Below are 18,816 nucleotides of genomic sequence, written 5' to 3'. Positions count from 1 at the left end.
TCCTTCCAGACTCCTGACATCTCCCTTAGTGTCAAGTATTTCTTAAACCCACAGTGGTGCAACTCGAGCCCATTTTTTAAAATGTAGTCTGGAAGCAATATGTAACATAGTCAGGAAGCAGTATGGTTATATGGTAAAGCATATATACTGTCCACCTACCTGGGGTTGAGCAGAGATCAGACTGCCTGACTTCAAGCACCTGCTCTCCCACAGATGATCTTCTAGTAGCTGTATAAATTAACTAAACCTCTGAAGGCTTACATTTCCTCACTTGAAAAATGGAAATAATAAAGCAAACCCTCATGGGGTCCTTAACAGTTTAAATGAAGTAAACCATGTAAAGTGCTTAAGTGCTGAACATAGCGTCTGGTGTGCGATAATCACTCTGTAAATGCTAATTGGTAGCATCATCATCATTATTATTAGTCCAGCTGTCGTTCTAGTATGGAACCATGCTTCTCAAAATACAGCCTGCAGATCAGTGCCAGTGCAGACTTACTGGTTTGCAGTGAGATCAGGAGCTTGTGCCAGAATGTAAATAGGCGATGCCACTAAATGTACTGTTTAGTTCTGCTGACGTTTTTTTAAATACCAAGACCTCTTCAGTGTAGGAAGCAGTGAGTTGATAAACCAGCACCAGAGTAGACATGGAGTAGGACGATGATCCCAAACTCCAAAAAGTAATAGCCCTTGATCCTGAAGACGTTATTACTCACTCATAATCCTCATTCACATTTTTTTCTAAACATTATGATAATTACAGTGTTTATGAGTTTAGCAGATATTTATTGATCACATAGTTTGTGCAGAGCCCTATATCTTATTTTGCAGGAGTTGCCACTATGGCTCAGAAATTAATCTTGCTTCTAGGAAGTCTACTATAAACCTGCAAGAGGAAATACGTCAAAATCCAAATACATGTGTTGCATATATACAGTGAATGTTTGCAATAGTGTTGTAGCTTGGTTCCAAAGATTTCAATATAGATAGATATTTCCTTTTGCTAAGCTGCTCCCACAAAAAGACAGAATTATTTATTTATTATTTTTATTTTTATTTTTTTTGAGACAGAGTCTTACTCTGTCACCCAGACTGAGTGCAGTGGCGCGATTTGGCTCACTGCAACCTCTGCCTCCCAGATTTAAACATTCTCCTGCCTCAGCCTCCTGAGTAGCTGAGATTTCAGGCACCCACCACCATGCCCAGCTAATTTTTGTATTTTTAGTAGAGACTGGGTTTCACTATGTTGGCCAGGCCGATCTCGAACTCCTGACCTCAAGTGATCCACCTGCCTCACCTCCCAAAGTGCTAGGATTGCAGGCATGAGTCACCATGCCCAGCCAGGACAGAATTAATACCTTTTGCTTTTTCAGCATTATACTATCACAATCAAGTTCAGAGTCTGCTTTATTAAGATAGTATTTAAATCTTCTAGGAGATTGAGAAACTTGCAATACTAGGGAATATCTGAGTTTTAGATATAATCACAAAATTTTAACTTTTAATGATTAGTATGGTAGATGATTCATCCTTGTTTTTTTTTTTTAATTACTGATTTACTGTTTCATCCTTTGTGCAAACATTTGAATTATAAATGATTGATTGTTCCATAGAATATGAAGAGACATTAAATAAATATTAAAATGTTTATAAAGTTTTGACTAAAATGAGTACAAATTCTCCCTCAAAAAATTCATTGCCAGCCTGGGCGACGTAAGGAGACACCATCTCTACAAAAAATAAAAAACTAGCCAGGCATGGTGGTGTGTTCCTATAGTGCCACTACTTGAGAGACTGAGGCAGGATGATCACTTGAGCCCAGAAGTTTGAGGTTGCAGTGAGCTATGATCGTGCCACTGCGCTCCAGCCTGGGTGACGGAGTAAGACCCCCATCTTTAATTTTAAAAAAATGCAGTGCTCAAACAGATAATCTTGAAACAGATTTTGGAGTAATATAAACATAATAATTTTTAAAAGGCAAGGTATAAATATGTATTTATATAGTATAGGGCTTACAAACTATGAAATAGATCATGAGAGATTTATTTTTGCAGACTAATTTACTAGTGAGAGGGCTTGGGGAAAAAGAAAAACAATGTAAAATGTTCACGTCAAGAAATGTTAATTTATTTTAAATATTTCCAGAATGTTTTGCATGGAAGTAGGTTTATTAGTTTCTTTTATTGCTGTGCTTGGCGCATCTGCCCATAATCACTTTTGTTGTGCCATTTGCCATATACTGTTAGCAGCTCTCTTAGAACCTAATCTCACTAATGACTTAAGAAAATGGAAGGTGGGTGTTAGAAAGATTATAGGTAATATTAAAGAATATGAGGCAGGCATGGTGGTGTGCACCTGTAGTTTCAGCTACTCAGAAGTCTGAGGCAGGAGGCTCACTTGAGCCCAGGAGCTGAATACAGCCTGGGCAACATATTGAGCCTCTGTCCCTATTTCTAAAATTTTTTTGAAATGCACACACAAAAAAATGTAATGTAAAATAAAGAAAATAGAGTAACATGAAATTTAAGAGAATTGTAAGGTAAAACAGAAAGAATAAAAAAATGAACTTTTGATCAAGAAATGACTAGGTAAGTTAGACCCATGGCACTTAAATCACAACTTTTTTACCATAGCATATCAGGTATTTTGCAATCTGGCCCCTATCTCATCTTTGAATACATCTTGTACAAGAGTCTGCCTTTCTCTCCTGTTATGTACCAGCCACATTTGCCTTTTTTAAGATAATTATCTGTAAGATTGAATCTACATGTCAGAGACAAAGAATTTCTGTTTCCACACCGCACCCTGTGAAAATTTGTTTCCACACCCCACCATAACCAGACCTGCCTGTTCAAACTATCTTCCTACCCTGTTCACATTGCAGACACATAGTAGGCACTCAAGTATTGGTTGAATAGGTAATAGGTATTATGGATGAGAAAACCTGAGGACACAGAAAACCTATTAGATTATGAATGATGTTGATAAAATACAATCAGATGTTGCTCTAAAAAGAGTATAATCCCTAAAGGACAGAAAATGACTCATTCGTTATTTATTATTTACTCAGCCCATAATTGTTAATTACGCACCCACAATATTTGGATTTAAGAGTAGAAATTGCCAGTGAAGAAGGTATAGCTCCAGTAACAGTGTAAGTAAGAGAAAGACCTGGGGTAAAGGTAGTCACTAGTTACAGATGGTTCAAGAGTCCCCTCGTACTTGAGGATGTTGCCTCCTCAGTATCTGTAATTTACAAGCAGTCCCAAAAAGAACAGTGATCTGCTAGAGCGTGATACATGAATCTCAGTGCAGCTTTGTTACTCTGCAGCAACATGATCACTCTTCTGAACTGATCATGAGAAAACAGCTTAAATAAATGTTGAAAAGGAGTTAATTTGGGGTTTGGGTGTATGGTTCAAGGGAAGACCAGGAGCCTCTACAAATATTCCAGTTTGTGGGTTTGTGAGTCTTAAAGAATTCTAAGCATAGCAAGAGTCTATCATATATCATAAATGAAAGGGAAAAGTCACGTAAATCCAGAAACCGTGAATTCCTGATAGAAGTGTTTAAACGCTATGCAGCAGTAGTAAGCTAGCTTGAACTTAGATAAGAGTGAAGTAACAAAGGTGCGACTGTATGCATGATCGACTGCAGTGGAGACACTAAGCCCCTGCTTCATGGAGCTCACATTCCAGTGGAGCTCACATTTCCAGTGTTCAGAAAACAAAATAAAGAAGGAAAAGATACATATATTATGTTAGGTGGTGGGGTTAAGGAGAAAAAAGGAAGCAGTCAAAGAGGTTAGGAAGTGGTTTCTAGGGGTGTGGGAGAGCGGTAAAAGTTCAGAATGGGGGGCCAGGGAAGCTCTTACTGGGGTGACATTTGGCGAAGACCTTTACGCAATGAGGAAACTAGCCTTTTGAATATCTGAGAGAGGAACATTTCATACATACAGAAGGGTAAGCACCTGTCCCAGAGGCAGGATATGCCATGGTGTTTGAGGAATAGCAAGGGAGCCATAAGGCTAGGGAAGACTGAGTGGAGTAGGAGCTGTTGCAAATGAGGGCAGAGAGGCAGTGGGTCCAGATCATACAGGGATTGTTGGTCCTCTTAGGGATTTTGGTTTTTCCTCAGAGTGAGATGAGATGGGAAGCACTGGAGATTTGAGCAGAGGAGATATGAGCTGACTGTAACAGGATGACTCTGACTGCAGGGTTGAGACTTGACTATAAGGGGAGAAGGGTAGAAGAAGAAGGCCAGTTAGGAGGCTATTGCAGTAATCCAGGTGAGGGGATAGTGGCTGGACCAAGTGTTCGCAGTAGAGGTTATGGGGCACTTGATATTTTTTGAAGGCAGAACTGACATGATTGAAAATAATAGTTTTCTATTGCTCCTGTAAGAAAGCTGACAAAATATGCAGTCGATAAAAAATTATCTATAAGAAATAATCACAAATCTAGTGTTAATTTATTCTCTTACAGCTTTGTAGATCAGAAGTCGTTTGTCAGTCTCACTGGGCTATAATCAAGGTACCAGGAGGATTGTGCTCCTTTCTGGAAATTCTAGGAGAGAATCTGTTTCCTTGCCTTTTCCAGCTCCTAGAGGTCACCCACATCATTCTTTGGCCGTGGCCTCTTCCTCCACCTTCAAAGCCTGCAACATTGCATCCCTCCGATCTTCTTCCATAGTCATATTTTCCTCTGGCTATGACTAGGAAAGGTCCTCTGATCTTAAGACTCATGTAATTAGATTGGGCTCACCAGGATAGTCCAGGATAATCTTCCAGTCTCAAGGTTCTTAATTAATCACATCTGCAGAGTCCCTTTTGCCATGCAAAGTACATATTCATAGGTCCCAGGGATTCCTACACGCACATCTTTGGAGGCCATTCTACATACTGCACCAGTCGATGTGGGATCAGATGTGGGATTTAAGATAGAGAAAAATCAAGGGTAACTTCAAATATTTCGGTCTGAGCAATTGGCAGAAATAAATTAACTGAGATTGGAGGGACCAGATTTGTGGCTTTGGAGTATGTGCTGGGAGCTCAGTTGCAGGCATGTAAAGTCTGAGTTTCCTATGAAATATTCAAGTGGGAGATGATGTGTAGTAGTTGAATACGAGACTAAAGTTTAGATCAATGGGTTCTAAGGACATATAGCCCATACATCCACGTATGGGTGGCACTAAAGCCGTGAGATGAGATGAGACTACTCAGGCCCTATTAAAGAGAGAAAAGAGAAGAGAGGTCCAGGAACTAGGCATTGGGAAACTTCCACATATCTACCAAGTGCTAACATTGTATATTTGGGAATTTGATAGGTAAAAGTTGTACAGTAATGTTGACTTGAACACACACAAAAAACACGAAAGAGGAGCACTGAAATGGTGAAACATAAGAAGTTACTCAGGACAGATTAATGCTTTTGCTTCACTTCATGTCTTGCAAACTTTGCCTTTCCAATTCTGTGAACTGTATGTCTAGAATTACTGGACCAGAGCCAAACACATAAATGACTGAGACATAGCTTCATCTTACATCAACTTCTGAATCTGCCTTGGTAAGGTTGTCTGTTAATTAGGTATGTACTATTTTTGTGGATGCCTGTTTAAGAGCTGTAATAGATTGATTTCAGTTGGCTTTCCTTGACAAAGTCTACAGTCTACAATATACATGTATTATAGCTTTGAAAGGAGCAACTGTCAGTTTTTCAGATGGAAATTTCTGTAGTAGAATGTAGTTTATACTGAAAACAGTTATTAAGCTTTATTTTGAGTGACATCTAACCTACTATATTATTTTTTTCTCTTTCTTTAGACTAGTACTGTCAAATTTGTCAAAGGCCAAGACATGGATCTTTTGTACCTATTTAATTACCTCTAGGAAAAAACATTTACATGGCTTACCCCAGTAGAAAGATGAATGAGGAGAGGTGTATGAATGAGAAGAGGTGTACTGGAGTCAGTGGGCCCAAAACTCAGCCTCTTGTTGGGTCTCAGCCACTCCACCCTTCAAATCTGGAATCCAAACCATATAGCAGCAAAAAGTCCCTCTGAGCAGTCCAAATAGATGTTCCAAAGTCTATAAATGTCATAGCTTTGCCCCTTAGACTCGTTGGATTCGATGGTAGGTAGAGTCCTTTGTGGATTCAAGCTCTACAAATAGATCTGTCAAACAGGCTTGTGTGGCTTCTAATGCACCAGTTAGGAGAGCAGATTAGAAAGGCAGAGAAGAGCCTCACACGATAAGCTGCCACACTGCGGCATGGGTTCTGAGTCCCCAGAGAAGAGCAGGGCTCCAGAGCAGCAGTCTGGTCTTTGGCCTCTGTAGATTTCAGAGACATCTGAGGACATTATTCTGTGTTGGTAACTGATGTAATGGTGACGTTGAGTCATGATTAAAAAGTTAAATTGTGAGTATAGTTTATTTAAGAAGGCAGAAATTTGGTTATCTGTTTCTGCAAGTCAAACCACCCTGGAAATTAGTAGTTTACAAAAACAGTGACTGTTTGTTATCTGTCATGATACTTTGGGTTGCGTTGGCTACTGTGGGTGCTGCTTCTGCTCTGTGGTGTTGGCTGGGGTTGCAGTCATCTGGAGGCTCGACTGGTCTGCTCATCTTAGATAGCTGTTCACATGGTTGGAGGTTTGTGCTGCTGTGGACTGCAAGTTCAGCTTTGGTCTCTTCCTAGTGACTTGGGCTTGGGTACCTCACAGAATGACAGCTGGTTCCAAAGGGGAGTGTTTCAAGCATGGGAATATCTTGGAAGTGATTCAGTATCACTTCACTGCATTCTTTTGGTCATAGTGAGTCACAGGGCCAGCTCAGATTCGGGGGAGAGGAAGTAGACTCTACCTTTCCATTTGGAACAGTGGCAGATAATCTGTGGTCATCTTTAATTCCACAGTAACAGAGAAATTGTAAGGCTAATGTGTGTGGATACATTGCATAATGTGTGATGAAGGGGCCAGGTAGATAGAAGAAGACAATTTAGAAAACTTGATTATTTCCTCAGGGTTCAAAGTGGTCAATGCTTTATAGGTAAGATTTTACCATAATTATAAGATTTTTACACTCTTAGGGAGTATTATAAATTAAGGGAAACATTTCTATTTGGTAAAAATAATAGCTATTCTTTTTTTAAGGTAAAACAGTTGAGAAATAGTACCTAAGGCAATCATTGCTTATAATATTTAATAGCAATTTAATTTACATGTAGGCTGAGAACCCTTGGAAGGGATTCTAATCAGAACAAAAGAAAAATTGAATATAAAATTAAATTTTAACTTCTCTTAAGCAGTAGAGTTTTCTGATTCTTGGATACCTTCCCAAAGTTAGCTTGTGCTGTGATCTTAAGCTACCATGCTTCCATTCTGTGGGTCTGCTGTCACCTTATGAGGCAGTGAAGAGTTCGAAGTGAATCCATATTACATTTGTCTTATGCGTTTATAATTCCATTTTAATTTTGAAATGCTGGCTTTCAGATGAATTTTTAAGAACTCTACTTGGGACGAGCCAGCCAGCTGGGCACGGTGGCTCACATCTGTAGTCCCAGCAATTTGGGAGGCCGAGGAGGACACATCACTTGAGCCCAGGAGTTTGAGACTAGCCTGGGCAACATGGCAAAACTCTGTCTCTACAAAAAAATACAGAAATTAGCTAGGCATAGTGGTGTACACCTGTAGTCCCAGCTACTCAGGTGGCTGAGGCACGCAGATCACTCGAGCCTGAGAGGTTGAGACTGCAGTGAGCCATGATCGCGCCACTGCATCCAGCCTGGGTGAAAGAGTGAGACCCTGTTTCTAAATACAAATAAATAAATAACCAGCCATAACCATATATGGAAGGAAATAATAAATTCATTCCCCTCACGTGGCTTTCTAGACTGACGTAAGCAAAAGCAAAATGAAAAGTTTTAAAAATGTTTTTCATTAAACTAAAGGATTTCTTAATAATAGACATTCCTATAGGCAGTGTTAGAGGAACACTCACCAGTTCTTTCCTTCATAGTTCTTTCCTTTTATAGGGTCCAGCTCCTCTTTTGACATGGGATTAGGTGACCACGTGATTGATTAGCCTCACAATCACAATCCTGTCCCTCCTGTTGCTTTCCATTCACAGTTGATCAAGACTCAGAGCCTGTGATAGAGGTCAGGCAGAAAGCATGAGGCCCAGTGCAGAATCATTTTCTGAACCAGCCAGGAAATACTGGAACCGACCAAACTCTAAACACCAGCCTCAATTAGTCCTGTTCTTTTATGCAGGCAGCAGAAATGCCAGAAACCTGTTAACAGAAAAAAAATAATAATGCTTTTCATTTGAATGCCCATGCATTTTCTTTTTAACTTGTATGTGTTCCTAATTTTCCTTACTCTTTGTGTTTGTTTCTTAGTGTGGTTTATTGACAATCATTTACAATGCCGAAGAGTGCTGTAGTGAGCCAGCACAGTGGGTAACAGCAATGAAGAACAGATGCGGGTTTGAGGAATTTAACTTGCGAAAACCTTGAACTGAAGTCTTAGAGATTGAGACATACGTACGGGTTTGTATAAACAGGCTTTCAAGCCCTGTTTGCAGTGGGTTACTGATAGGAGAAACTTGCTGGAATGTCAGCTGCATGAGCTCACAGTTGGACAGGATGGAAGAAGAAGAGCTGGAGTGTCCAAACTCTTCCTCTGAAAAACGCTATTTTCCTGAATCCCTGGATTCCAGCGATGGGGATGAGGAAGGGGTTTTGGCCTGTGAGGATTTGGAACTTAACCCCTTTGATGGATTGCCATATTCATCACGTTATTATAAACTTTTGAAGGAAAGAGAAGATCTTCCAATATGGAAAGAAAAATACTCCTTTATGGAGAACCTGCTTCAAAATCAAATCGTGATTGTCTCAGGAGATGCCAAATGTGGCAAGAGCTCTCAGGTGAGTAACCACTACAGAAATTATTTGCTGTATGTGTTGATTTTTAAAGTATTAAATAGTCACATGTCACAGCCTAGTGTTCTAATAACAATATCTAAAACAAAACTATTATTAATTCAGATAAAATAATTAAATCACTTGCCTAATTTTATTAATTCTAGCTGAAAAATAATGTCTATATGGAAATTAATTGTGTTTAAGGTACCACTAAATTGTCTCTAGAATAATATTAAAATTACTGAAATGATCTCATTGTGTATATTATATTTTAAAAGATGTGCTGCGTGTTACTTCCCTGCCATGGGTATGGGGATTAACTGCTATGTTTCAGTGCCCAGTGGTCTGAGAATCCAAATATGTGCATGTGCTTGCTGCTGAAGGTGGCTGAGCCACTGAACTCAAAAGCACAAGGAAATCCTGATTTTCCTGACCATAAGAAATAACTGAGCAACCAAACATGATCCAGGCCTGGGCCATACACTTCGGGGTCTAAGATGGGGAAAGAATTAGGATCATTAAGAGATAAACCTAGGGATATTAAAATATTAAAGAGTTGGACAAGGCATAGTGGCTCGCATTTGTAATCCCGGCACTTTGGGAGACAAAGGTGGGCAGATCACTTGAGCCCAGGAGTTTGAAACCAGCTGGGGAACATGGCAAAACACCATCTCACAAAGAATTAGCCAGGCATGGTGCTGCATGCCTGTCATCTCAGCTATTCCAGAGGCTGAGGTGAGGGAATCACCTGAACCTGGGAAGTTGAGGCTGCGGTGAGCCGTGATCGTGCCACTAGACTCCAGCCTGGGCGATGTGAGTGAGACCCTGTTTCAAAGGAGAAAAAAAAGGACAGAGTTTATTTCTTTGCAAAGAATGACTCATGAATTAGGCAGCACTCCGAACCATTGGAGGTTAGTGAGCCCCATTGCAGCAGCAAGGGTGGTGAGCTTTTATAGGCTGAACATGAATGTAAGACAGAAGACATTTTAATTGGTTAGAGCAGAAAGCTCCTAGTCAGGGAATAGTTGGCAGGTTCTGATTGGTAAAGTCTAGTATGGTTTTACTGTTTACATTGGGCTTCAGTTTGCTTATGTGGGACCTTAAAGCTCTGGAGTTGCCTCAGCTTAATGGCCTCCCAATTAAAGTGGTTGTTTGTTTGTTTGTTTGTTTTAACAGGATAGTGGGCCAGGTACAGTGGTTCACACCTATAATCCCATCACTTTGGGAGGCTGAGGCAGGAGGATTGCGTGAGTCCAGCAATAAGTAGAGGCACAAATTTATCTTACAGAGGCCACTTTTCAGAGCTACTCCTATGTCTGCACTTTCTCAAAATCATGTGCAAAAGAGGCATATTTTGGGGTCACATATTCTGGTCTCCTTCAGTCATGTTTTGGGGTGGTAGGTCCTAAGCCCCAATATTAGATAGTTAATAAATACCTAATATTCAATTAGTTGTTATATTTGAACTTCAAGGTTTGGTTCAAATGAGATCCATATTTTACTCTTAAGTTTTAAAACAAGCAACCAGTATTTTTTTTTTTCTTTCTGAGACAGAGTCTTGACCCATCACCCAGGCTGGAGTACAAAGGCACACTCTCGGCTCACTGCAACCTCTGCCTCCCGGGTTCAAGCAATTCTCTTGCCTCAGCCTGCCAAGTAGCTCGATTACAAGCGCGTGCCACCATGCCTGGCTATTTTTTTTATATCTTTAGTAGAGATGGGGGTTTCACCATGCTGGCCAGGCTGGTCTCAAACGCCTGACTTCGTGATTTGCCCGCCTCAGTCTCCCAAAGTGCTGAGATTATAGGCATGAGCCACCACGCCGGCTGCAACCAGTATTTTTATTATGAAATTCATTTCTAGATTCTGGTGATGTAAGAATTAGAATAGACCATGTAGTGTGAGTAATGAGAAGTCCTGTTTCTCATAGAGAAGTTATGAATAGATCTAATGAATAGAATTCAAATCTGATGGAACCCCTTCATTTTTCAGATGAATAAACTGTGGCCCAGAGGGATTTGATAATATATCTAATGTCAGTAGCTTCCTGAATTCGGGTTAAAAGAATACTTTCCACTATACATTGCTGCTTCCAAGTTGTTTATTACCTCCAGAGTTTACCTATTTTATTATCATTATTATTTTTTGGGACAGATTCTTGCTGTCACACAGGCTGAAATGCAGTGGCGTAATCTTGGCTCACTGCAACCTCCACCTGCCAGGTGCAAGCAATTCTTGTGCCTCAGCCTCTTGAATAGCTGGGATTACAGGCTTGTACCATCATGCTTGGCTAATTTTTGTGCTTTTAAAAGAGTCAGGGTTTCACCATTTTGGCCAGGCTGGTCTTGAACTCCTGGGCTCAAGTGTCCTCCCACCTTGGCCTCCTAAAGTGCTGGGATTACAGACATAAGCAACTGCACCTGGCCTAAAGTTTACTTATTTTATAGGTAATTTTGGAGGCTGCGGTGGCTCCGGCAAGTTGTCCCAGTGCTTGAGGAGGCAAGGCTATGAGTTCAAGGCCGACCTGAGCAACAATACAAGCCCTCATTGATTAACTTATTTTATAGTTAATTTTGAAAAGAGAAGGGCTGGACAACAGATGTTTTTTATCTAATTTACAGCTGCCAGTATCAAGGGTTTATTATGATTTGTTCTTTGTTATGCTAAGTTATTGTTATAACAAATGATTTCAGTTCGTCACGAGAAGCTAATGGTGAGAACTGAATGAGTATAATTTTCTAGTTGCTATGAACAAATAACATTGAAAAAACGTTTTATTTTGCAATAATTTCAAACTAACAAAAAGTTGCAAAAATAGTACAAAGATTTTCTGTGTGTTGTTCACCCAGGTTCCCCAAATGTAAGATTTTACCATATAAACTTGATTATTTTATCTCTGCCCCCTCCATACATTCATACACATTTTTATTCTGAACATTTAGGAGTCATTTGAGGACGTGATGCCCTTTGGCTCCAAATACTTAACAGAATATTGACTGAAAACCAGTGCATAGCCGTAACATAATTATCAAAATCTGGAATATAATGCTGATGTCTAATTATTATCGAATTTCTAGACACTCACATTCAATCAGTTTCTCACTGATAGCCTTTATAATCACAGAAAAAAAAAATGTTTTTCTGGTCCAAAATTCAATCCAAAATTACATTGCATTTTATTGCCATTTTAAAAAGTCTTCTTTAATCTGAAACAATTCCCTAATCTCTCCTTGTCCTTTATGACATTGATATTTTTGAGGAGCACAGGTTAGTTATTCTGCAGAATGTCCCTCAGTTTGAATGTGTCTGATGTTTCTTTAGGGTTAAGTTCAGGCTCTGCATTTGTGGCAAGAAGACCACACAAGTGCTGTGTATCCTTCTCAGTGCCTCATATCAGGAGGCACAAGATGTCAATTTTGCCCATGCTGGTGTTGTTAAATCTGATCACTTGGTAAGCTGGTGTCTGCCTGGTTCTTTATTGAAAAGTTAATAATTTCTCTCCAATCATTTAATAGATACATATTTTGATACTATGTAAATGTGTTTCTCATTATACATTTGTAACCATTCAGTGGGTTCATGTTGCTTGTTGTCCAGATAGAGCCAATTTATCAAGACAAGGGAATTGGAATAGAGAAAGAATTTAATACACATAGAGCTGACTAAAAAGAAGACAGGAGTTTTGCTATTATTCAAACAGCCTCTTTGTCAGTTTGGAGGCTAGGGTTTTTCAAGGACAGTTTGGTGGGCAGGTGGCTAGGGAATGGGTACTGTTGATTGGCTGAGGATGTACCCACAGAGGTGTGGAAAACAGTCCTCATGTGCTAAGTCCACTTCCAGGCAGGAACAACAGAGAACCATCCAGTTTTCAGAAATGCAAAAACCTGAAAAGACATCTTAGAAGGCTAATCTTAAGTTCTGTAATAGTGATGTTATTTACGGGGAAGTTACAAATCTTGTGACCTCTGGAATAATGACTGGTAATCATTTAACTACACCGACATCTTGGCAGCATTCAGGCCTCCCTCATCCTCCTAACCTGGTGTCCTTTCATTAGTTTTACAAAGGTGATTTCATTTCACTATCGTTTAAACTCTAAATGTCTCCAAAAGTTAGCTTGGCTCACTGCAGGAATGGCTAAGGGCAGTTTGAGGGTGAAAGGCAAGATGGAGTTGGTCATAATTTTCTCACTGTTACAATTTCTGCAAAGGCAGTTTCACATTCATCCACTAGTGTTAACATTTTTAGTGATTCTTACCTTTGAATCATTACATTAGTAGTAACTGAAGATGATTGTTCTAGTTCTGACATGCCTTTTATACATTATTTAGAATTTTTCTGTAAGGCTGCGCTTTCTCTCCTTCATCATTTATTTATGTCACTGTGGACTCATAAATTCTTATTTTATTCTCTGTGTTATAATGTATTGATAAGCCTACTTTGTTGTTTAAATTGCCCCTGATGTGGCTTCTCTGTCCTTTTGACATTTCCCCATTATTTCTGAGCACTTCTTTGCTTTCTGGCTCAGTAAGATGTTCCAGGTTCATCTAGTACATTCCCCATGCCAGTCCAGTAAAACCATTTTTTTCTCCAGAAGTCCTGGTTCCTTTTAGTGGTGAACTGTGTTTTGAATCGGGACACTAAGTATATGGATTGCCATTGGTTTATTGCTTTTTTAATTTTTATTTTTGAGCTAGGTTCTTGCTCTGTCACCCAGGCTGCAGTGCAGTGGCACGATCATGGCTCACTGCAACCTTGACATCCTGGACTCAAGCGATCCTCCCACCAGCCTGTAGAGTAGCTGGGAATACAGGTGTGTGCCACTACACTCAACTTTGTTTTGTAGAGACAGGGTTTGTTATGTTGCCCAGGGTGGTCTCCGACTCCTGAGCTCCAGCAATCTTCCTGCCTCAACCTCCCAAAGTGGTGGGATTACAGGCATGAGCCACCGTGCCCAGCCTATCATTGCTTTTAGGCCATCTCAGTGGACACAACAAGGAAATAAATGTATGTGAGTACAGTACACACACATCTCATTCTGTCTATCCATCTATCTGTGGCTCTTTTTCTCTGTCTCCCTAGCTGTTTCTCTCTTTCTCTATTTCTTTCTATGTATTTCTATTTTCTTACCTCTCATATTTTTTATCTGTTTATGTCTTAAAAACCATGAGTTTGTACCTGATGCCTCTGATTCCAGTTAGGATTACAGGATTTATTCTGGCCTTCCCAACTTTCACATTAATAACTTCTCCATGAGAAACAGGACTTGGCATTATTCACACTTCGTTGTAAGATTGAACAAACTACTTGAACAAACAGTTCATACTGTAGTTTCAGAATTGCTAATCCACACTGCAGTTTAAAAATTTTCTCATATACTTCTTGAGTTTTCTTTCAGAATTCATCAACTTCAAGAGTAAGAATTGTTACATATTATATGTTATATTAGTGCCTAGCAATGGTTTCTCCTCATTTTTAATTTCTCAATTATTTCAATACATTCATGTTTATTTTCTGTTAATTGGGATCACATGTATCTTCAAGGTAAGAAAAATCAAAGTAGTACTCAAATAATAAGAAATGGATCTATTCTAAACTACTTTAGATGGCAGGAGCATTGGTTGTTTTCTTCTGGAAGCAATTTGGTTTTTGTTGTTGCTGCTGCTGTTTTTGTTTTAAGAGTTTGCAAGACTGTTTTCTTGTTCTTCGGAGTTTTAAACCTTTCATGAAAAAAGTTTTTCTTCAGAGCCAAGCTTTACAAGGATCCTAAAGATTTCATCTCTCTTTGGTACAGAAATTATGAAGTCTATTTTATGTCTGCCCCAGGGAAACAGAGGAAAGTTTTTCATATGTTTATAGAGTCTTTTCCTATTGCATTTTTTGCGAACAGGTTTTGAAAGGTCCTGAAAGAGAGAGAAACATCTCTAGAACTGTCTATTTTGCTTGTTTCTCCTTCCCTAGCTTTTGCCCTGAAATTTCCCAGGAATGGATGGGGCAGTGAGGTGAATAAATATGAAATAACCAAAAATTAACTTAGATTAAGAAGCTGTATGGCTTAGAACACTTCTACCGTTATTGACTGAGTAAACTTGTTCACCAATTTCTGTTGGTATGTTCTACCTGTATCCACTCAGAACCAAGACAAATGTGAATTGTGTTATCCAGGGATGTGTGACATTTGATTCAGAAAGGGCCTAACTCCTCAGTAAGGGTTCTGCTATATTGGCTCACTTTGGGTGGGATGGCTGCCTGAGGACACACTCAGGCATAGGCATTTTGCCGGAATGCGGTTGAAGGGGGTCATACCTTTGGGTGAATTGGTGGCCCTTCAGATTTTTTTTCAACTTGTGGATGCTGTTATTCTGGTACTGAAATGAAAGTGAGTGAGTGGGACCTTGGCAGTAGCTTCAGGATTGGTGATCCTAGAGACATTAAGAGAAGAAAGCAGAAGAGGAATTGGGCCCTTATGGACACACTGATGATATAAAGTGAGGGAGTGGAGGCCTTTGGGACTGATACCTGTTTCTCAGAATACTCGTAGCATTGTGTCTCATGGAGGTCCTTTTTTTCTCACTTCATTTATTCTCATTTAACTATATTAAATTATGTTTAACTCTATTATCCATTAGATGAGATGAAACAATCACCATCAGTAGATGGAAAGGACAGAAAGTTCTGCAGTAGTGTAGCCCACATGGATGTCCTCTTGCCACAGTGGCAATGATGAGACCATACATGGGATATGTGATGCTGCTGCTGCTCCCTTGATTCTGACCTGGATCTGGTTACAGATTCTTATAGGAGATCTCCCTGCAGCCTGCCTTAAAGACCCCAAACCCTGGCTCTCCTAAACCCAGCAGCTCAACCTCTGTGTGCTGCCTCAAGTCAGAAATGGAGCATCTTTGCTTCACTGTCTGAATTTGTACAAGTTGTAGAACTGCAGTTGCTAACTCAGGTTGATAAAGCCTTGATTTAGATTAGATTTTGATTACCTGCAGACTCCTCTTACCTCTCACAGTAGCAGACTGGCCAGAATGTTGGTGATTTCCTTTCAGGCAGGAGGTAAGAGGCCAGGATGCTCCCATGCCTCGATTGCTTACCTTGCATGCTCCAGAGTTGGTTCCAACTGAGCTTTGGGACAGAGCATACGCAGGACCCCTGCTTAGGCTTTATGTAAATGGCACATCAGAAGTACAGAAAACTGCATTTAGAAAATGGATGGAGAAACATGAAAAAAGTATTTGGTGAGTTCAGAATAAAAAGATGTGAAGTATTGATTTCTAGTTAGGGAGCATTTCCAGACTAAATATATAAATCCGAGGATTGCGCATGACCAAACTCCCAGATAAACTGATGTGAAAATGGGCTGTTTTTTAATGTGTTAGAGGAGCAGTTTTCTGTTTCTTTACCGTATCATGCAACTTTTCCTAAGTACTCAGTCACAAAGTGACCCAGAATTCAATGTTTCTCTGAAAAAAGCTAAAGGCAAATGATTCATAGAAAGGTACAGCTATTTAAGCTTTCCTAATTCCCATAATGCCAACTTGGCAACTAGTCCATCCAGAAAAATGTTTTTGAATACTAGCGGGGAGTGTCTTCCAAAGAGGAACCATGGAGCAGAAGCAAAACCTCTAACAGACACGCAATTCATTGGTGAGAAGAGAAATGCTCCTGGGACAATGAAAAGCTGCTAAGTAGTACCCAGAAGAGAAGCAGAATTGGGGCAAGAAAGGTCAGTGCCAGCAATAGATACAATATTTAAATGCAGAGAAGGCAAGAGTTCTTTGTAAAGCTGCGATCTCAGTATCCCTTGAAATGTGAAATATTCAAATAACCGACATTTGCCAAATCATAACTTTTTTCAGCCGATAATTCAAGTTTGCTAAGGAATCCTCCCTTGGTGTGTTACTTAGCTTGCCTAGAGTGATTCGGGAGGCAGGTGAAACCGTAGAACTGTAACAGATGAGGCAGATGGTTTCGTGTTTCTGTCTTTTCTGGCTAGAGACAACATTTTCAGTTTGTGTTTGCACTGCCTACTGTTAACTGTCTCCGAGTAGCTATTGCTGGAAGAGGAGCTGATCCTATGTGGTCAGAACCACAACTGAGTAGCTGTACTATAATTTGTTGTGACTTAACGTGGCCACATAAGCAAACATTCCTACATTAAGCACAATATGGATCTGTTCAGTCTTCTACTGGTTATTTTAACTGATATCTAAAAGGCCTTTTTCCATTTCTGAATTAATTTCTTTGCCTCTCTTAAGTAAAATAGTTTGCTCTAATGTAGAGGAGGGCAAAAAAGGAAAATGAAGACTGTTGTTGGATTGGTATATTTGTTGTACTTCCAGGCATGTATAATGTTTATACCATTATTAACGTACTATAATAAACTAATCTTGCAGAATTTGTTTACATGAGTAAAGAGAAATGGATTAAATGCAGTTTTTCAAAAAGGCCCAAATCAGAAGCTTGAGAACATGGCACATGATCATTGGAATTCTGTCCAATTTTAGAGTTTGAAAGCAGCTATCCTGGACCTTTCATGAATAACCAGGCTGAACATGTCCAAGTGTTTCAATACAACTGGATAGTATTATTTCAGCAACAATTCTAGCTATGTAAAGCAGGGCTCACTGTCGTCATAGCACTGTCCCCTGATATTGCCATTAGGCCTCAAAGAGTAATTGATTTATTTTTTTTTTTTTTGAGACAGAGTCTCGCTCTGTCGTCCAGGCTGGAGTGCAGTGGCACAATCTCAGCCACTGCAATCTCCGCCTCCTGGGTTCAAGTGATTCTTCTGCCTCAGCCTCCCTAGTAGCTGGGATTACAGGCACCCACCACCATGCCTGGTTCATTTTTATACTTTTAGTAGAGATAGCCGTCACATTGGCCACTGCGCCCAACCTAGAAAGAGTAGTTTAAAATGCTGATTGCCTGAGAATCTCATGACTTCAGTTGCCACCTTTGTATAAAGATGCTTAGAAGCAACTGTGATGTAGTGGAAATTACACTAACCAAGAAACTAGAAGATATGGATTGGTTCTTGTCATGCTGTTTACTGACAAATGACCTTGGACAAGTCACGCCTCTAAGTTTCTTTCCTCGTGTATAAATGAGGGTGTTGGCCTTTATGTCTTCCAGAGGTTTCTTTCAGTACTCAGATTCTGTGAGCGCCATGCCCATCTGTACTCTGATCTCTGTCTTAGGCCCCCGCCTGCTTTTCTGTTGATCCCAGGATAATTATGCCTGGGTGTTCTTCCGGTAACACTGACCATCTTCCTGACTCTCCTGAAGGTCATCGTCCTCCCCTCATAACTCCTTATTACCCCCAAAAGAACTTTATGCTGCTCTTATCTTCATTCATTTATTGTATTTTACTTTCCAATTTCCTGTTCTTGAAAATTATATAATCAGTCTTTTAAGTTAGAAACCATAGAATGGCCGGGCGCGGTGGCTCAAGCCTGTAATCCCAGCACTTTGGGAGGCCGAGGCGGGTGGATCACAAGGTCAACATATCGAGACCATCTTGGTCAACATGGTGAAACCCCGTCTCTACTAAAATTACAAAAAATTAGCTGGGCACGGTGGTGCGTGCCTGTAATCCCAGCTGCTCGGGAGGCTGAGGAAGGAGAATTGCCTGAACCCAGGAGGTGGAGATTGCGGTGAGCCGAAATCGCGCCATTGCACTCCAGCCTGGGTAACAAGAGCGAAACTCCGTCTCAAAAAAAAAAAAAAAAAAAAAGAAACCATAGAATATTTGTTTTCTTCCTATGTATGATTAGTTTGTTAATGGGTACTGCTCATTCTTCCTTTGCAGTAATTTTCCTGTGGTTTTATTACCTCTCTCCCATGCTTAGCACTGAGCCCAAGCCTTTCTCTTCTTTTCAGTTATTAA

The 18,816-nt window shown here is 40.0% G+C and overlaps 1 protein-coding gene and 1 long non-coding RNA gene across 5 annotated transcripts in view; one reads left to right on the top strand and one right to left on the bottom strand.

Annotated features, from left to right (window-relative positions):
- The window catches only part of DHX32 (DEAH-box helicase 32 (putative)), a 57,388-nt gene that overhangs the window by 6,858 nt on the left and 31,714 nt on the right, over nt 1–18,816 (top strand). For 3 of the 4 annotated variants that reach the window (XM_035269421.3, XM_002756701.5, XM_008978887.4), the window contains one exon: nt 8,397–8,924. In XM_035269421.3, coding sequence (XP_035125312.2) covers nt 8,622–8,924 — 303 coding nt within the window. In that variant the 5' untranslated portion in view covers nt 8,397–8,621. Of the gene's footprint in view, nt 1–8,396; nt 8,925–16,514; nt 16,654–18,816 lie in introns of those variants that run through there. The other variant, XM_035269422.3, reaches the window with a different exon arrangement.
- LOC128929358 (uncharacterized) lies at nt 7,185–16,420 on the bottom strand. The gene is made up of 2 exons (XR_013525188.1): nt 15,228–16,420; nt 7,185–8,288 (listed from the first exon to the last, which is right to left on the bottom strand). It is a non-coding gene; the product is annotated as an uncharacterized LOC128929358 (long non-coding RNA).

The sequence above is a fragment of the Callithrix jacchus genome, chromosome 12 (genome assembly GCF_049354715.1).
Source record: "Callithrix jacchus isolate 240 chromosome 12, calJac240_pri, whole genome shotgun sequence".
NCBI lineage: Eukaryota > Metazoa > Chordata > Mammalia > Primates > Cebidae > Callithrix > Callithrix jacchus.
The sequence above is the reverse complement of the archived record's forward strand: the minus strand, read 5'-3'. Positions and strand labels throughout refer to the sequence as shown.